A 20,511-nucleotide genomic window follows, 5' to 3' on the forward strand; every position below is an offset into this window, starting at 1 on the left:
TTTCAACCATTTATCAAAGCATTTCACTTCTTAGCTCATCCATTGGTATATTAAAATGCAACACATTTTATTAAAATAAAATGTAACAAATATATACCCCTAAACATCCTATAGTTCGAAGCATAGAGCAAGTATTTGTAGGATTTTTTTCCAACTTACATCTTTGCTAATTCATCATTTTTTCTACTCTTTACAACACCTCACCTTCCAAATACATAACTAACAATTTTGCACATCATCCTCTATAAACCCTCTCATGGCCGAACAACAAGGGACCAAACACAAGGGGATTTTTTTTTTCTTTTATTTACACATGCAACATGCTTGCTTTTTTTTTTCACTACACTTCCTATACACAACCAAGCCATCATCACCTTCAAGTTTATACTACTTTATTTTCTACCCAACCATACCCATGCTTTTTAACACCATTTTCACAATAAAATAATCATAGGATTAGAGTTTAATCACCTCTAATCACTTATTCAAGACCTAGAAGACTTCCATCAAGAGAATCTCCTTCAAAAGCTTCCTTTTGCCTCCTTGATGAATAGTGTACGAATTAGGGAAAGGAGAATAACTCTTCACACACTCAACAATAGCTCACATTGATGGTTGGAATAGCTTCATTGGGTAGTTTACCATAGATTTCATGTAGTGGGTTATGAGATTTGGTTGGATATTGCAAGAGAAATCAAAGAAAACCAAAGCAAAACCCTAAGCCCCTTTCCAAGTGAGAGCAGCCACTGGACGACGGAAAAGAACGAAGGAAAACGCGTAGGAAAGAGAAATTTAAAGGGGTTACAGTTTTTTTTAAAGTTAACTTATTTTAACTGGGTAAAGATTTATCTATCTACACACCTCCATTCATTACCAAACTTTACCTAATGGACTAGAATATTTTTATGCTCATATTTATAATTTTACTTTTACTTTCGGGTAACTTTATTTACCCGCATTTTTACTCTTTAACTGAAATTTTAACTCATTTTTCACCAAAGGTGATTTTATTTCTTTTACTTCTAATTATTCTTCGATATTAAATCCACTATTACTAGTATGGGTTATTATACTTAGCATTTTCATAAGAGTTCTGCTTAAATTCATCCAAGTTATTTAGCTGCAGAAGCCTATTTTCAGCAGAAAGCTTGTAATCCATGTTGAGTTTAGCAAGAGCCCAATAGGCTTTGTACTCCAACTCCAATGGCAAGTGGCATGCTTTACCAAGAATCAATTTATATGGTGAGCATCCTATAGGTGTCTTATAAGCAGTCCTATATGCCCAAAGGGAGTCTTCTAATTTTAAGGACCAGGTTTTTCTTGAAGACCTACTTCTTTCTCCAGAATTTTCTTTATTTCCCTGTTAGTCACCTCTACTTGGCCACTAGTTTGAGGGTGGTAGGGTGTGGCCATCCTATGCTTAACACCATATTTGGCAAGGAGATTCTCAAATAGTTTGCTAATGAAATGTCCCCCTCCATCACTGATCACACATCTAGGTGTGCCGAACCTTGTAAAATTGTAACTCTTGAAGAACCTACATGCAGTCTTAGTTTCATTAGTGAGAGATGCCACTGCCTCTATCCATTTGGACATATAATCAATAGCTACCAATATATACCTGTTGCCATTAGAAGGGGGAAGGGCCCATGAAGTATATCCCCCACACATCAAACACCTCAACTTCAAGAATTGGGTTGAGTGGCATTTCATTTCTATGTGTAATGTTGCCAGTTCTCTAGCATCTATCACACTTCTTAGCTAATGTATAAGCATCCTTAAATAGGCTTGGCCAATAAAAGCCAGCCTCCAAGACTTTAGCAGATGTCCTCACTCCTCCATAATGTCCTCCATAAGGGGAGCTATTGTAGCTACTTAAAATTCCCTCTTGTTCAACTTCAAGAACACATTTTCTAAGGATTTGGTCAGCACATCTCTTGAAAAGATAGGGGTCATCCCAAAAGTAAAATTTAGAATCATGGAGAAATTTCTTTTTCTGATGGGAATTTAATTCCTAAGGTATCAATCCAGCAGCCAAGTAATTGGCCAAATCAGTATACCAAGGGGTATTTAAAGACTTTATAGCTAACAAAACTTCATCAGGGAACATGTCCCTGACTAGTTCTAGGTCTTGTTCATTCTCTTCTGACTTAAGCCTAGATAAATGGTCAGCTATCTGACTTTGGGTGCCACTCATATCTATAATTTGAACTTGGAATTCTTGAAGGAGTAACATCCATCTAATAAGCCTTGGTTTGCTATCTTTCTTCTCCATTAAATACTTAATTGCAGAATGATCAGTATGCACAATTACTTTTGCTCCAAACAAATAACTCCTAAATTTTTCAAATGCAAAAATTATAGTAAAGAGTTTTTTTTTTCAGTTACAGTGTAGTTCAATTGAGCACCTTGCAAGACTTTACTTGCATAATAAATAGAGTGAAAAATTTTATTTTGGCGCTGTCATAAAACAGAACCTAATGCCCACTCACTTGCATCAATCATTACCTCAAATGGTAATGACCAATCTGGTGCTATAATTATAGGAGTAGTGATTAGTTTATTTTTTAGCTCTTCAAAGGCTTTTAGGCACTGGTCATCTAACAAGAATGGCCTATTGATCTCAACCAGATTGCTTAGTTGCTTGGCCACCTCAGAGAAGTCTTTTATAAATCTCCTATAAAAGCCAGCATGGCCCAGGAAACTCCTAATACCCTTGACATCTCTAGGAGGAGGTAATTTTTCTGTGACAGAGACCTTTTCCTTGTCCACTTCTAAACCAAATTTAGACACCTTGTGGTCTAACATTATCCCCTCCTTCACCATAAAATGACACTTCTCCTAATTTGAAACTAAATTAGTTTCCTCACACCTCTGTAACACCTTAGACAGATTTAACAAACATGCCTCATGGGAGCTTCCAAATACAGAGAAGTCGTCCATAAAAACTTCTACAAATTCCACAATCATGTCATTGAAGATGGCTGTCATGCACCTTTGAAAGGTTGCAGGGGCATTACAAAGGCCAAAAGGCATCCTCCTAAAAGCAAAAGTGTCATAGGGCATGTAAGGTTATTTTATGTTGATCTTCTGGGGCTAATGGGATCTGGTTGTAACAAGAATACCCATCTAAAAAGCAATAGTATTCCTGGCCAGCAAGTTTATCAAGCATTTGATTAATAAATGGTAAGGGAAAATAGTCCTTCTTAGTTGCTGAATTTAATTTTCTATAGTCTTGGCAAATTCTCCACCCCGTGACAGTTCTAGTAGGAATGAGTTCATTATCATCATTTAATATTATTGTGATCCCTCCGTTTTAGGGAGACAATGCAAGGGACTCACCAATGACTATCACAAATTGGGTAGATGAACCTGCATCTAACCATTTTATTAGCTCCTTTTTAACAACATTTTTCATGGCTGGATTCAGCCTTCTTTGAGGTTCAATAGAACTGTTATTTTCATCAATCAACCTTATCTTATGCATACAAAATGAGGGGCTAATTCCTCTAATTTCAATCATGGTCCAACCAATGGCTTTCTTATGCATTCTAAGGATTCTTAATAGCTGGTCTTCCTCTGTAATGTTCAATTCAGAGGATACAATGACTGGGAGAGTTTTCTCCTCTCCTAAAAAGGCATACCTAAGGTGATTTGGCAGCTCCTTTAACTCTAACTCAGGTGGTTCATCAATGGATGGTTTTAGAGTTTAGAAGATCTTTCATGTAGTCCTAAAGATTCAAATTGTTTGTCCCCAAAAAACTTTGTTGGTTTAGGTTCTAAAGCTAAGACAAGCTCTCTTTCATTTGGATTTTTAGCAATCTGTTCAATGTTGCCCAATTCTAAATTGTTAAATTCATTATTCATAACAGAATGGTCAGCAACAACATGGTCTATAACAGATATGGCAGAACCGTCATCAACAACTTCATCAATAAAATTCATTGCTTTTAACACATTAAATTTGATCTTTTCCTCATTGACCTTCATGGTTAGTTCTTCCTTTTTAACATCAATTATAGCACCCATGTGGCTAAGAATGGCATACCCACTATAATAGACACATTCTCATCAACTTCACAATCTAAGATTATAAAATCGGCTGAAAAAAATAAATCTATCAACTTTAACTAAGATGTTCTCTATTTTTCCATCAGGGTATGCAAGAGTTCTATCAGCTAATTGGAGAGTAACTGTGGTTGGAGAGGCTTTCACTCCAAGTGTTTTAAGGATAGAAGTTGGCATTAAGTTTATGCTAGAGCCTAAATCACATAAGGCTCTACCAATATATCTATCTCCTATTGTACATGGAATTGTAAAAGAACCTGGATCTTCCAATTTCTGAGGCAATTTGTTGGAGACATAGCTGCTGCATTCCTTTGTTAATGCCACTGTTTCGTACTCTTCAAGCCTCTTTTTCTTTGTGAGAATATCCCTCATGAACTTCACATAGCTAGGCATGTTATGAAGTGCTTCCATGAAGGGTATATTAATTTGTAATTGCTCCAGAATATCCAGAAATCGCTTGAAGTTTTGCTCTTGGTGCTGTTTTTGGAGTCTTTGAGGAAAAGGAACCTGTTTTGCCTTAGAGAGTGGTTGAGAATCTTCTTTTTTCTGCACAAGCTTATCTGACTCCTTTGATTTTTGCTCTGCCTTTACTGGTTCAGAAGTATTTTCCTCTTCATTATCTTTTTCTTGAGGTATAGATTGACTGATTGTCGGTTTAGCTATAGCAGAGTTGTCCACTTGCTGCTCTTCTTTCTCCATCAGCTTCCTTAATGTGGAGAGCCTTACAACCGGTTCTGGTTGATGAACTTCTCTGCCAGTTGGAGGGCTTTACATGTTTCTTTACCATCTCTCCTTGGTAATTATGTATCACTAGGGAGTGCTCCCAAAGGTCTACCACTGAGTGCTGTAGCAAGCTGACCTATTTGTGTCTCAATGCTTTTCAACATGGCACTATGACTTTGGAGTAGAGCCGCCTGATTCTGAAGCATTTGCCCATGATTTTGCACAGCTTGATCATTCTTTGCAGCATAGTCTTTCATCCACTGCTCAAGAGGTGGATGAGCTTCTGCATTCCCTTGTTTATTCTGGTCTGCAGGAAAAGGTTGATTGAAACCAGGTGGGAATGACATCTTTGATTGAAATTGTTGTTGTCCTCCTTGGAGGGTCTGGCTAGGTGCTTTATTTCCAGCATTGTAATGGTATCCATGGCCTTGATTCTGGCTAAAATGGCCACCTTGATTCTGCCATCTGGGTTGGTTGAATTGGTTGCAGTTGTTGTAGCCACTATTGAACTCTCCCACATAAAGAACTGATGTAAGGTTGTTGGGGCATTCCTCAAATACACGTGGCCCATAACATAGGGAGCAGATAATTGTTGTAGCAGCTACTTGAGCATGTGCTGCATGCTTAGAGTCCACCACCACCTTGGTAAGATTCTTCACTGTGTTGTTTAAGACAGCAAGTTCAGCTGCCATGAAAGTAATTTTTGTCACTTCATGAAGGCCAGCAGCCCTTTTTGGTTGGCCAGAAGAATTTATTTGAGTTGCTGGGTTGCAAGTTAACTGGGCTCAGCATTTAGGCTACAAAAATGTACAAGTAGCCCATGGTGGAGTCCCAATGAAGAGGATTTGGGCCTCAATAATAAGTGGACCATTTAACAAAAGCAAAAATAAAATAAATAAAGCAAGAACAAATAAGCATTTCTAAAAGTATAAAATCAAATTAACGTTCTAGTGCTTTAGTTTAGCTGCATGAATTGCCATGGACAGGTTCTCCGACATGGCCAACTCCTCCTTAATTTACTCGAAGCGTGCTCCACCATTCGGTCCTTCGACTCAACCAAATGTCTCCATGCACTCTCCGTCACAATGGGTCCCATTCCAAAGCAATCCATCTTCATCCACAACAACATCATCTCTTCTTACATTTCTCTCGGCGAAGTGTTTCATGCACGCAAGGTGTTCGACGCATTGCCCCACAGAACAGTTGTCTCTTACAACACGCTTATCAATTCGTACAGTCGAAATGGGGATGTAGATGATGCTTGGAACTTGCTTTTCCATATGAGGATGAGTGGTTTTGTGCCTACCCAGTACACTCTCAGCGGGTTGTTATCGTGTGAATCGTTGAATCTTTCTCACGGTGTTCAGTTGCAGGCTTTGAGCATGAAGAGTGGACTCTTTGATGCTGATGCTTTCGTGGGTACTGCTTTGTTGGGCTTGTTTGGGAGGCATGGATGTTTGGATGAGGCGTTTTTGGCATTTGAAGATATGCCCCAGAAGAGCTTGGTGACCTGGAACTCGATGTTGTCCTTGCTGGCACGTAATGGTTTTGTTGAAGACTGTAAGATTTTTTTTCGTGATCTTGTGGGGATGGGGATTTCTTTGTCGGAAGGCTCTTTTGTGGCCCTTTTGTCTGGACTTGTTGATCCTGAAGAGGATTTGGAATATGGTGAACAGATACATAGTTTAATGACTAAATGTGGGTTTGATGGTGAAATTAATGCGGTTAATTCTCTCATCAGTGTGTATGTCAAATGCAAAGCCATGTCCTCGGTGGAAAGATTGTTTGAGCAGGTTCCTATTCAAAATGTTGTGTCCTGGAATACAGTCATTGATGCATTGGCTAAAAGTGAGAGACCTCAAATGGCGTTGGAGCTGTTTTTGAATATGTCCAGAAGAGGATTGATGCCAAGTCAGGCCACATTTGTAGCTGTTATTGACTCATGTACTAGTTTGAGAAATTTAGTGTGTGGAGAATCTCTCCATGCTAAGGTAATCAGGAGTGGTTTTGAATCCGATGCTATTGTGGGTACTGCATTGGTAGACTTCTATGCCAAATGTGATCAATTGATTTCCGCCCATAACTGTTTTAATCAGATAGAAGAGAAAAATGTGGTTTCTTGGAATGCTTTGATATTGGGTTACTCAAATATTTGCTCTTCCACGTCTATTCTATTGTTACAAGAAATGCTTCAAGTGGGTTATTTCCTTAATGAGTTCTCCTTTTCTGCTGTTCTTAAGTCATCATCATTATCAGACCTACATCAACTCCATGGTTTGGTTATAAGAATGGGGTATCAGAATTATGAATACGTATTGAGCTCTCTTGTTATGGCTTACGCCAGAAATGGTCTCATAAATGAAGCACTTTCGTTTGTCAAAGAATTTAATAATCCACTTCCTCTAATCCCATCCAACATCATTGCTGGAATCTATAACAGAACTAGTCAGTACTATGAAACAATAAAGTTTCTTTCTTTGCTCGAAAAACCTGATGTTGTATCTTGGAACATTGTCATTTCAGCTTGCGCTCGGAGCAATAATTATAATGAGGTTTTTGAGCTTTTCAAGCATATGCATTCTGCACGCATCCGTCCAGATAATTACACATTTATGAGTGTATTATGTGTATGCACCAAACTTTGCAGTTTGGATTTGGGCAGTTCTCTTCATGGACTTATTATGAAGACTAATCTTAACCGTGACACATTTTTGTGCAATGTACTAATTGACATGTATGGGAAGTGTGGAAGCATTGATAGTTCAGTGAAAGTTTTTGAAGAAATTACGGACAGAAATATTATTACATGGACAGCTTTAATTACTGCCCTTGGGCTGAATGGTTATGCTCACGAGGCAGTAAAGAGATTCAAAAACATGGAATTGACGGGGTTGAAGCCTGATGCATTGGCTCTCAGAGCAGTGCTTTCTTCTTGCAGATATGGTGGATTAGAGAGCGAAGGGATGGAAATTTTCAGGCAGATGGGAACCATTTATGGGATTCAACCAGAACTTGATCATTACCATTGCATAGTAGACCTCCTGGCTAAAAATGGACAGATTAAGGAAGCTGAGAAAATCATTGCAAGCATGCCTTTCCCACCAAATACCAACATATGGCGTAGCTTCCTTGAAGGCTGCAAGCGGCAAGAAATTGCAAATTGACTTGTGCAGCTAAACTTAACAATCATTTGGCAACAATGCACTAAACATGTTGTATATATTGGTTTTCCAGCCTTCTTCAACTCTGGACTCTAGCCTGAAGTGCGTATTTGCCAAGCTACACCACATGAAATATAGCCTGACAGACTAATACCTAACTGTTAACAAAGGGATAAGGGTTAACCTAAATGCAAGGTAGGTGTTGAAAGTATACAAACCAAAAAGAATTCAAGTATCGTTCTCTCTGGGAACAGGAAATTTAATTTCTTTCGGTTATTCCTTTTTTCTTTTTTTTCTTGAAAGTGAATTTGATGGTTTTTCCAATGGAAATTATAATTTTAAAAAATGCAAACTATACTGAGAATAGTAAGAACACGAATAGTAAGAACACGTTTAAATGAGTAAAACTGAATATTAAAAATCTAGAATTCTGACTTTTGTGACTTTTCCCTGAAAATTGCATGTCTGCGTTTTAACTGCTGTAGTACCTATAATTGATGAAATCTGACTTTTTGTAGAATCTCACTAAACTTTTCCAAATTCAATTCTAAAATGATTCAAATTAATCCCTTAATCTTGAATCATTTTATTGATGACTTGTAATCAAATTCTTTCCTAGATTATTCATAATCTTGAAAACTTGAATTAATGAAATCATGAACTCAATTTCCCAATACAAGTTCATGCAATAATCTTTAAGCTCATTCCCATGGAACTTAAACCAAGTAATTTTCACTAATCAAACATCAAGAACATGCACAACAATTTGAATCAGTTAATGGGTACTTGTCATTTTCATCAGAATTCTAGATAAAGAATTTAGCCATGCATGTTGAAAGATAAAACAAAAATGAATTCTGAAATAACAGTAAACATAGTTTTCATTCAAAAATATCAGAAACAGCAAAAGTAGAATGTAACAGACCGATATGTTCTTCAAGTTGAAATTGCTACAATTAAAGAGAAACTAAAGAACGAAGTTACTGTTCCAAGAAGTTGCACGCAGAAATCTCCTCTTGAATCCCTTCAAGAATGAGATTCTCCAAGAAAGTTTCAAAGAAAATTAAGCGCTCAAAAACGTAAAACTGATTATATCGAAACTGAGTTTTTTTTCTTCAACGAAAATCTAACTTTCTAAAATCTGAGTTCAACTCCCTTTATTACAAAACAGAGACTTGTATTTAAGCCACAGCATCAAATGCTTGAAGTCCGTCAGATCAAAAGACCATCCAACGGGTTCTCAAATTGCCATCTCATCTCCTCTTTCATCTTTTATCACCCATGTGTACTTATGCATTATAATGTGAAAAATATTAGTGAAAAGTTAAAATTCTTTTTTTACTTCTTTTCACCATCTTGGGCTTACACCTTTAAGTTTAGCCCACTTTCACCTGCACATTAACACCATTCAGCCCAAAAATTATAGGAGAAATATCATTAATTTGAGTAGAATTTAAGACTAACAGTAGGGACCATGTTTAGGGGAACGATTATAAGGTTCTCTTGTGTTATCTTTTCTGTCCTTGATGGCCACGTAAATTCCTCCATTCAACCCCTTGTCGTGCATGATGTGTAGCCAAGCCTGAGCCTTCCTCCTCTCAACTTTAAATTGTAACCATCATAATAGGATCTTAGTATTCCCTTCCCCAGACACTCACGAAGTGGGTATTTGAACTGGGTCGGCCCTTTATAATAGGATCTTAGTAATGAGATCCATACTTGGGGGTCAGCATTATATTCTCTGGGTGGCCATTTTCTATCAAAACTCCCCCAGCCATCACATGTAAATTTCTTCATTCAATTTTTTTTTCAAGCTTTTCTGGGCATAGAATGCTGAGTCACACGTGAGGAAATCTTGGATGCATTTAGTGATTGATTTTACAGATGTTACTATAAAACGCTTTCGGTTACTTACTGTTTCTGTATCAAATGTCCAAGTCTGCATGCTTGTTAAGTTAATCCATAACTTACTGTTTTCTCAGATGTTACTATAAAACGCTTTCTGTTACTTACTGTTTCTGTATCAAATGTCCAAGTCTCCATGCTTGTTAAGTTAATCCATACCTTACTGTTTTCTCAGATGTTAATATAAAACGCATTCTGTTACTTACTGTTTCTGTATCAAATGTCCAAGTCTCCATGCTTGTTAAGTTAATCTGTACCTTACACGTGGTAAGTGCATTTGAGGGAATCAACTAGGCACTAAACCATCATAACATGCTTCTTGTATTACTGGGTTGCTGCTAAACCGGTTCAATATTATTAAAAATCTAATGTGTTTGATAAAGATCCTGCATGTCTTGAAAATGTGCTCACTTTTTCTGTAGAGAGTATTTTTCTTACATTGCATATGAAAATCTAGTGTTTGTGGAAGCAGAGTGTTGAGAAAACTTTTAGTATTACCGTCGCCCTAAGAGTCATTGCAACGGTAATTTATTTATACTAAGATACATAGGATCTTAAGATTCTATAAATTTGCACAGGATCCGCTTACGTATCCTAAAATAAATAAAGTGTATCAGTAGCATCGAAGATTTTTGGAAAAGTGCCTAAGGTCAAACTAAATCTTTTTTCTCTTTAATCCAATTTTAATACTAGTAATCATTGATCTTTCTACTGCTCTCATTTTGACTATTCGATTTTCTGACATAATTATATTTTATAGTCAGCATTTGTTGAAGTCTTAAGCAGGAGATATATGATCCTCATCGGATAAGCATATTTTTAGAATCAGAGTAGATTATGTGGCCAGTAAAACTGTCCAATTTTCATCAGATGTCGCTTTCTCCATGTCCTGGCACAGCTATGGTCATTGTTATTAAAAATTAATGTAAAAATTTTAACGTTTTAACTAGAGTGACGAGTGTTAAAACGTAAGTAAAAACTCTCCTCAGTAAAAATTGATAAAAATTACGCATAAAAATGATTGAAACACAAGTTTTTACGTTTTCACTTAAATCAAAAAGTTGAAGTGGATCAACTTTTAATTCATGACTTGGTTTTATTTTTATTTTTTTAATTAAATAAATTTAAGAAAATTCTATTTACATTTTTCCCAAATCAAATGCCCAGTAACTTCTGTTAGCTATATGGAAAAAAAAAAAACCCTTGCACGAAGCATCTGTAGTTATATTTAAGAGTTGCTAAACTTTATTATTTTGATGTCGTGGAACTTTATTATAAGAGTTGTTAAACTTTTTGTATTTTTGGACTTATGTCTTATATAATTATATGATTTATATCTTTTAAATATAAAGTTGTTCATTGTATTTTGATTGGTGACTGATGTGATTTTTTTTTACACACACACATATATATATAGGGAGAGGATCCGTTTATAAACTTTTTTTACAAATTACACTAAGTACGATCGGTCATACACTCTTGATTAAAGTATGATCGGTCATACTTAGTGTAGTTTGTAAACAAAAAATTTGTAAATATAACTTTCCCTATACATATATAATTTCGTATATTGATATTGGGTAATAAAAACTTTACGTTTCGTATCGTTTCTACAATTTACGTTTCTACTATTCCCTTCCATTTCTTCGTGGAAACTTGATTTTAACAATATTGACTATGATAAGAAGTCAATGATCTCCATAGAATCTTGTGCCCACAATTTATTTTTGTGATCCCGTAGTCAGGGTTTAAAGTGAAGTGATTTTATAGTTAATCCTTATAATTTAATTATCTAATTCTTTTTGGCAGAGAGGTGTTGTTTGTATCATCATATCTTCAATCATGCACCGATGATTTGCTTATAAACAAATGTTGTACTTCATAGGATTAAAATTGGATGGACTAGTGGAGGAAAATGGAAGGAAACCTTGTACTTCATAATAACAAGCATATCAATTTTGGAGGCTTCCCCCTCTCTCCTTTATTTTAACTGAATTCAAACCAAGCAAACCGTAAATTCTAACCCAGATTGTAATCGCTGAAATTTAGGGATTATATGAAAAGGAGAAAAGATATAGTAGATTTAACTACTGGGGTTTGATGTTATGATTGTAAAAACTAACCAAAATGTTCTTAATTACCCAAATATTTTATAGATAAGGTAAAAGTGTAGTACAACTAGTACAAGTTTAAAGTGTATAATTACTTACTAGGAATAAGGCAACCATAGCTAGTTTGTGCCCTTCTCTAGAGAGTCACAGGGTTTGAATCATTTAAACCACAAAAGAAGAGAAAAATAGTTATTCTGGCATAAAAATAAAGGGTTTTATATATGTCATGTTGTAGAAATTTGTAGTGTATGTTACTCTAATATATTTGATATGGGTCTCTCTCTAAAAAAAAAAAAAGGAAGGTGGGGCCATCACTTTTTGTGAGAGTAACATTACACTATAAGCTTCCTAGAACATAATATCTATAAAACCCAAAAATGAAAGTTGATGATTCGTACCCACCAAGAAAAATGCAAAAGGCACTGATTAAAATAATCTGAGATAACCCTTCAATTTTTTTAGGGTTTAATGTGTGTCATTTAAAAAGGACACAAGTTGTGTCCTTTTAGTGACTTACAGAAAGTATGACCAGTCATACTCTGTGCAATTATGAAAAGTTGCTTTTTTTTTTCACTTTACACATAAGCGATATTACTGAGAAGAGAAAAAAAAAGTAACTTTTCATATTTACACATAGTAAGACCGGTCATACTTGTGTAAATAATCTAAAAGAACATATCCTTTTAAATAATACTTCATTTTCCCATTTTTTTATTGGGAAATAATTGTCTCATTTTACATGAGATAACTATCTCATGTTTCTCTCACATAAAAAGTTATGACATCATTTTTTCTTTTTTCTTTTTTTAATGGATGGTGGGCTCTACCATATTATGTATCTATAGTAGGAGATACTTATCTCCTACAACATGAGAAAAATAGAACCCTTTTTTATTACCTTGATGTTTTTGCTTCTTTATCAACTTGAAGTAAAGGCTGGTAAGTCAAGTGGAAAAAGAGCTAAAAAGTTTTAAAAACATGTGATAAGGTCGGTTCTTCTGCCAGTAGTGGAAGTTTGTGGGTTATTGGTACTATTTCCTTTCATCTTTACTTTTCCTATTTCTGGTGCAAATTGATTTTCAAAGTGTTACAATATCTTGATAAAGAAAGGAATGTATTAAAAATCGAACTGCTTTAGATGAAAACTCTGGCTTGCACATAAAAGAAAGAAGCCACACTATTCTTAATTGCCCTCAACAAATAACCATGGCAGAACATTCCCATAATCTGCTTTAGCCTTTAGGGTTAATCTTTTGACGTAGATAAGATCATTCTCTGCAACTGTTTCCAGTTTTAAAATTGAATAGTAATGTTTAGTGAACCTTTGACCTCTTTTCTGTAATTTTTAAATTTGTTGTGAAACACAGTTCATGGTGCTTAAATTTAAATTTTTTAAATGGCTTTTCTTATTTCTTGAACTTTGATTATTAATGGTAGGTATGAAAATTAAATGAAACTGGATAAATAAATAAATCACAAATTACAAAAGGCAGGAGTCTTTTTGGGCACTTTGGATTGGATCAATTTGGTACGTTAATGAGTTATAGGGGCCTAGGGCTCGTATAGAATTGAAAACAAATAATTGAATTTAACTATCACAATGAATTAAATAACTATTTGGTCTTCACTAATAAACTATTATAAATGCTTAACAAGCATATTTTCAAAAGCTACGCTCGAATTAGCATTGATTATTATTATTTATTTGCGCACAGTTGTTGTTCGGGTTAGATTTTGCATACCTCGGCTATTCCCCTTTCTTGGTCTTTGACATATCATTCACATTAGAGTCTGGTAATTAAACAAAAAATAAAAATAAAAAATTCATTTACCATGAATTTATCTTAAAGTGAGTAAGTAAGGATAAATTTATTCTTAAATTTTAATGATTATGGTAATGATGTATTTAAATTAAATCAAGAGTAAATATAACCTTATTTGCTCACTCCTTAAATAAAATCATTTTGGACAAGTATTATTTTCACAAAAATATGCATTGCAGGTTAGTGTAAAATAATTGGCATACCTTATTTTTATTTAAATAATTACGGTAAAAATTACTAAAAAACATTATTATCTAGTTAAAACTCGTACTAGATGCATTAAAAAGAAAATAAAAATTGTTATCAAAAAAAGAAAAAAAAGAAAAAGAAAATAAAATTGAACACCAAACTCCAGAGAGTGACAGCACTTTGCTAGGTCATCAACACGTGCACTTGCTTCCCGATAAACATGACACCACATGCGAGTTATGAATAGCGCAAAGCCTCAAACATTCTCACACTCTTAAAGGTTAAAATGTTTATTATAACGGTAAGGGTGTGACACTTGGTAGCGAAGTGTCTTGGATTCGGTTATTGGCAAAACTATTTGGGGTTAGAGGCGAAACCTTGCCTTCTAAGCATCAAGGGACAATCTGTTGGGAATGGTATGGGGAGCCCAAAATTCATTGCAAGGAATATATTCATGGGTCAAGCGATAAGTCACTATAAGTGGATCGACACCACATTTTAACCCAAAACCTTAAGGCTGTAGGTTTATGGGTCTTTTGCATTTTATATGGTCATCACTTGGTCTATGTCTAGCCGGTGTGGTACTTCTTTATAACTCATACTTGAATACTTCCAACATCTTCCCCTCAAGTATAAGACCCAACATCATCCTCCCCCTTAAGGGTAACTTCTGCGGAAGTCTCTTTTTTTTTCTTTTAACTATTGGAGTCGCACTAACTTTCTACGGAGGCCTTGAAACATCACCATCTCTAAATACCCGGCCCAGCCAAACCTTTAGCTCTAATTCAACATTTTGTTCGTTTGGGTTTGATTGTGTCATAGCTCTATAATTTTTATTAGGTTTATCGTTGGATGAACTGCATTGCTGATATTGATCCCAAAAAAGAAACGGTGGGTACCGCTAGTCCGTGAACAGCCAACCATCGTACTGTAAAAATGGGATAGGTCCTATCTATGGTCATTGGCGCCTCCTAAAAAGATCTACTAGAATGGTATGAGGGAGCCCCCATACCATTGCCAACACAATCATGTAATGTACCATTTACTTTAATGAAGAGCTCGCTTTAGGGTTGTTTGATGACAAGGTGACCGGAAGAGATTGAATAAAGATATCTTCTAGTTATACCAAAAAAAAGTGTTTATTATGTCAGATTGACTTCATGAACTTGATAATCTAACCAAACTAATTTAACCTACTAATCTAAATTGAATTAATTAAATCAGGTCATGTAATTTAGGATAATTGGTTCATTTTGTGTCAAGTTTAAACCAAATCAATTATCTTCGACATGGTCTTCACCTAAGAGTTGGTAGAAAATTAAATATTGTAAATAAAGAAAAATGTATGGCCTATGAGTAAGGATACAAAATTAGACAAATGTAAAAAATTCTGTTTTTTTTACCTGATGTCCCAAACTAAACCAACCTAATAGGGTTGGATTGCCTGGATTTGACTTAACTGATGTTTTTTTTAAAACCAAACTAAACAAACTTAATTAAATTTGATCCTTTTAATTTTACTTTATTTTTTAATCCCGAATCAACCTTGAAACCCTATTCACCCTGATGATGCCACCATGTACCCGCACTGAGCTTATCGTGCATCAAAGACAAATATTTATAATGGATAGGGAGGGTTTAGAGGTTTAAAACCCAGAAAGGGTCCAGGCGCAATCATCTCATTGTGCGGAATACATATATCAAGCATTGTGCGAATTATACTCTTAGAGGGCGTTTGGTAGAGGAGAAATTTTTTTTAATCAGGTAAATATAAATAGTGGGGAAATGGTTGTAAACTCAAATTAGTGGGGAAATTTTAAAAAAGTTATTTGGTAGACCAAAATATTACCAGGAAAATTGATTTAAATTTTCGAATTCCATATTTGGTTGAAGGTAAAATATAGATGAGAAAATGAGTTGAAATTACAAAATTAACCCTTTTTATTTTTTGAATCTGATCAACCCTTGTCTAAAATGACAGTTTATAAAAGCCAGCTTAATTGGTGTCATTGTTTCAACAATTTTTACTTTGTTGAAATTCAAAATACATACTCAATTTTTACTTTCCCCATCAAACCCCCAAAATACAACCCTCAACATGGGTTTTTGAAACAGTGCAAACCAAAAAAATTTGCAAAGAAATCAAGTTAGATGGGAAAAGGATTTTGCTATCCAAATTTTTGTAACTCTTGTACCAAACTTAGGCAAATTAAAAACCCACTTCAAGTTGCCTAGGTATCCTTGCCAAAACCTCCTACCAAACACCCCCTTAAGGCACCTTATATTATTTAAAGTCTAAGGAAAATCTTATTGATAAGCTGAGTTCCACCGCGCGTCAGAGCCAACACAAGAAAGACAGCTCAAGCTTGCCACCACTCTAATAAGACAAGCTATTATATAGACTTGTTCACCAAGGAAATAAGCCAGAAAGGCATCAACTGAGACAGAAAGGCAGCAACTCATGATTACTAATAAGAAGGTATGCCGCCTACAAAAGGCGGCACAAAGCTTGCTATAAATATGAAGAGTACAAACCCGGGTATGATCATCTGATTCCAATTTAATACAACATAAACCTAGTATTGATACTGACTTGAGCGTCAGAGTGTCTTTGCAAGTACCCCCAGACTCTTCCATTACGTCAGAATCATTCAACAGCCCTTACACATACAGAAATCATCTCAAGCCCATTTTTAACAACACATAGTCCAAAGTCTTCAGTCTTCAACCATGTATGATTTGGCCCAACCCATCTTGAACAGGTTAGATCAATTGTCGTTGTATAGATTAATTCCACTAATTGGTGATTATATATATATATATATATAGGGAAAAATTATATTTACAAACCTTTTGTTTACAAACTCTTACAAACTACACTAAGTATGACCAGTCATACTTCAATCAAGAGTGTATGACCGGACATATTTAGTGTAATTTGTAAACGGATTCTTCCCCTATATATATATGCAAACATTTTGATTTCTGCTATCCCTTTTTTTGTTATTATCAAAATGGGATCCGCCTTCTATTTACGGGAATGTCATCACTTCTCCTGCAACAAGAGAAGTGTAAAGGCCATATTACCTTCTACCTACGGGAATATCATCACTTCTCTTGCAACAAGAGAATTGTAAAGGATATATATATATATATATATATATATATATATATATATATATATATATATATATATATATATAAGCTTATCGTTTCTCAAGTTATTTGAGATAATTTCATTTATAACTACTAAATTATAATCGTGCAAAGATGGATCAATAGTGATAAAGGAAGAGAGAGATAAAGGGGATCATAACCATTCAAAGATGAATAAAATAATAAAAAAATAAATAAACAAAACAACATATTTTTGGGGTGACCGAAGATACCGTACAAATAAGGGTGATAAACGAGCAAGGGGCCTTTGGCTCGGCTCGTGAAGGCCTGAGCTTACATGCCTAATATTGGTTGTTGGAACCAGGCTTGGACTTGTATAAAAGCTCGTTTAATAAAAAAGCCTCATGCTCCAATTCAAAAGCTCGGCCTTGGATCCTCTCAGGCTGGCCTAGTATATTAATTTTTATTTTTATTTATATTATTTGTAATAGCCCTCTCTCTCCTCAATCCATTTCACCCCTATTTTATTAGTTAAACAGACTTTTTGAATGATTTTGTTCTATATTATGCTGTTTGGATATACATTGAATTTATGAATATTTATGGAATTACTAGTGTTGTTGATTGTATATTCTGTTTGGATAAATTTTTGTTGTCTTATTTTTTTTAAACAGGCTAAATCAGGCTTTTATTTTTTGTAAATAAGACAGGTCACATGCCGATAATTATATTCATAACAGGTAACATGCTTGGTAAGACCGACACATTTAAACACAGGCTTAGTCTTTTAAGACTAAAGCTCGACTCGGCTCGGCCCGTTAACACCCCTACGTACAATGATGCGTCAATGGTGATAAAGGAAGTGAGAGATAAAGGGAATCATAACCATTCAAAGGTGAATAAATTAATATAAGAAAATAAATAAACAAAATAACATAGTTTTGGGGGGACCGGAGATAAATATATCTCAAGTGACTTGAGAAATATACATATATATATATATATATATATATATATAGAGAGAGAGATGAAGGTTATACTTATGACTTATTTTTATTTTTAACCTCTTACAATCATATCTTAATCAACGGTTATTGATTTCTCAAATCAAACTCATTAATTAATTATTAATTCATAATAAATGATAACCGATGATTGGCGAAAATCAACGGTTAAGATATGATTGTAAGAGATTGTATATGAAAATAGGTTGTAAGTATAACTAGGGGTGTGCATGGGTCAGGTTGGGTCAGGTTTTTCTGCCGACTCGATCCAACTTGGTTTTCATAGGTCAGGTATTTTGACCTGACCCGCTTTAATTTGATCCAAGTCAGGTCTGACTTGGTTTGGATTTTTTTGAATTAGTTCAGAACTGGATCGTATCTGACCTGACTTGGTTTCTGAAGTGGGTCTGACTTGGTTTCTGAAGTGGGTCAAATCCGACCAGGCCCGTTTTTGAGTTGATTTCAAAATATGTTTTTAATTTGATTTTTTTTATAGTTATTGATTTATTTTTTAAACTCATGTAATTTTATTATATTTTTTTTTTAAAATATATAAATTTTATAATAAATTTGATGTTGAATAAATAAAGGAATGTAATTTTAAGCCCCTGCACATGTGAAGCAAAATTAGTGAAAATTAATGAAAAGTAAAGGATGAGAGAACGCTCTTTCCATCTTAAGATGACAAATCACTAATTTTAACAATACTAAAACAGATCATATTTTCGATGAAATTTCTATGTTGCAAATGACTAAAATTTTGTCCAAAATTATTTTTTCGTCAGAATACTTTTTGTCAAAAAGCGACGGAATTTTTTTTCTAAAGAAAATTTTTACAAAATAAATTTTCTATCGCAATTTTTGACAAAATTTAGTTTCCGTCAAAAGTTTTGACGAAAATGATTCCTCCATCAAATGTTTTAAACGAAAAAAGAATTCCGTCAAAAATTTTGATGGAATGTTTTTCGTTCAAAATTTCTATGGGAATGTGTTCTGACAAAAATTTTGACGGAAATTGTTTTGAGGGAAATGTTTCATTCGAAACTTTCTATGAAATTTAGATTCTCTAAACAATTTTGACATAATATTTTTTCCGTCAAAATTTTTTATCGAAATATTTTTTGTCAAAAAATTTTACGAAATTTTTTGATAGAAATGTGTTCCGTTGAAAATTTTGATGGCAATATTTTTTATCAAAAAACTTGACGATAATATTTAGTCAAAAATTTATTTTTTTTTGTCAAAAAGTTTAACGAAAATGTTTCCGTCAAAAACTTTCGCCGAAATTTGAATTCTGTAAAGAATTTTGATGAAATTTTTTTCCGTCAAAAAATTTCGATGGAAATGTGTTTCGTCGAAATTTTTGATGAATATGTTTTTTTGTGAAATATTTTGACGAAATTTAGATTCTGTAAAAAATATGACAAAAAAAATTTTCCGTCAAATTTTTTAACAGAAATCTTTTTAGTCACAAATTTTGTTGAAAATATTTTTCATCAAAAAGTTTTGTGAAAATTTTTAATGGAAATATTTTTTGTAAAATTTTTTTTACGTAATTGTTTTACGTTAAAACTTTTCTTTTAATGTAATTGTGATTTTTTTTTCACATAATGGGTATGGGTCAAGTTTTGAGTTAATTGGTCATTATTAAAATAAGTCAGGTTGAAAACTGACCCAAATAAAAGTGGGTCAGTATTTAAAACTACTTCAAAAAATAGATATTTATGGGTCAGGTCAAGGTCAGATCAAGTGCAGGGTAAGTGAACCAATTTTTTTACACACCCCTAAGTATAACCTTTATATATATATATATATATATATATATATATATATATATATGGTCAAGATCATTTGACATTAGTGTAAGTTACACTCTTATAATCATATTTATATCTAGTGATTCTGATTCATTAAATATGATAGTTGTTAGATACAAGAAAATTAAGGATTAAGATTTGATGTAAAACTTCTCACTACAAGAAAAAAGTTTATTTGTGACGAAAAATTTCGTCATAAATTTTGTCACAAATGACAATTTTCGACACAACTAATCAAATTTCATCATAAATAAACTTGCGACGCAGGAATTTGTGACGAAATTTACTTGCGACACAAGAATTTGTGACGAAATTTACTTGCAACGCAGGAATTTGTGACGAAATTTCATAAAATTTTGTCATTAATAAGACTTTTTCTTGTAGTGTCTTATTCTTATTAAAAATAACCTACCACACACACTTTTTTGGTATAGGGATTAAATTGGAAATGAGTGTAACGTACAAGGATTATAAGTTTAATTTAACATTCTAAACCAAATATAAATTGGCGCTACGTCATGATCCATTAGCCATGTAAAAGGGGAAGATGATAATATTGCACTACCTCATAACCCTTGTTCACATATGCAACC

At 34.1% G+C, this 20,511-nt stretch overlaps 2 protein-coding genes across 2 annotated transcripts; one reads left to right on the plus strand and one right to left on the minus strand.

Moving 5' to 3' along the window:
• Nucleotides 1-4,077: 4,077 nt before the first annotated feature.
• Nucleotides 4,078-4,767, minus strand: LOC133310404 (uncharacterized). Its single transcript, XM_061511336.1, has one exon. It carries the CDS (start codon nucleotides 4,765-4,767, stop codon nucleotides 4,078-4,080), a length of 690 nt encoding a protein of 229 aa, XP_061367320.1.
• Nucleotides 4,768-5,759: 992 nt separating this feature from the next.
• On the plus strand, nucleotides 5,760-7,955 carry LOC133310405 (pentatricopeptide repeat-containing protein At3g58590). The gene has a single exon (XM_061511337.1). The coding sequence runs from the start codon at nucleotides 5,760-5,762 to the stop codon at nucleotides 7,953-7,955; it is 2,196 nt and encodes a 731-aa protein (XP_061367321.1).
• The last annotated feature ends 12,556 nt before the right edge of the window (nucleotides 7,956-20,511 follow it).

This window comes from Gastrolobium bilobum, unplaced genomic scaffold (assembly GCF_033153095.1).
Source record: "Gastrolobium bilobum isolate Gb01-03AN ecotype WA unplaced genomic scaffold, APGP_CSIRO_Gbil_v1 utg20292, whole genome shotgun sequence".
NCBI lineage: Eukaryota > Viridiplantae > Streptophyta > Magnoliopsida > Fabales > Fabaceae > Gastrolobium > Gastrolobium bilobum.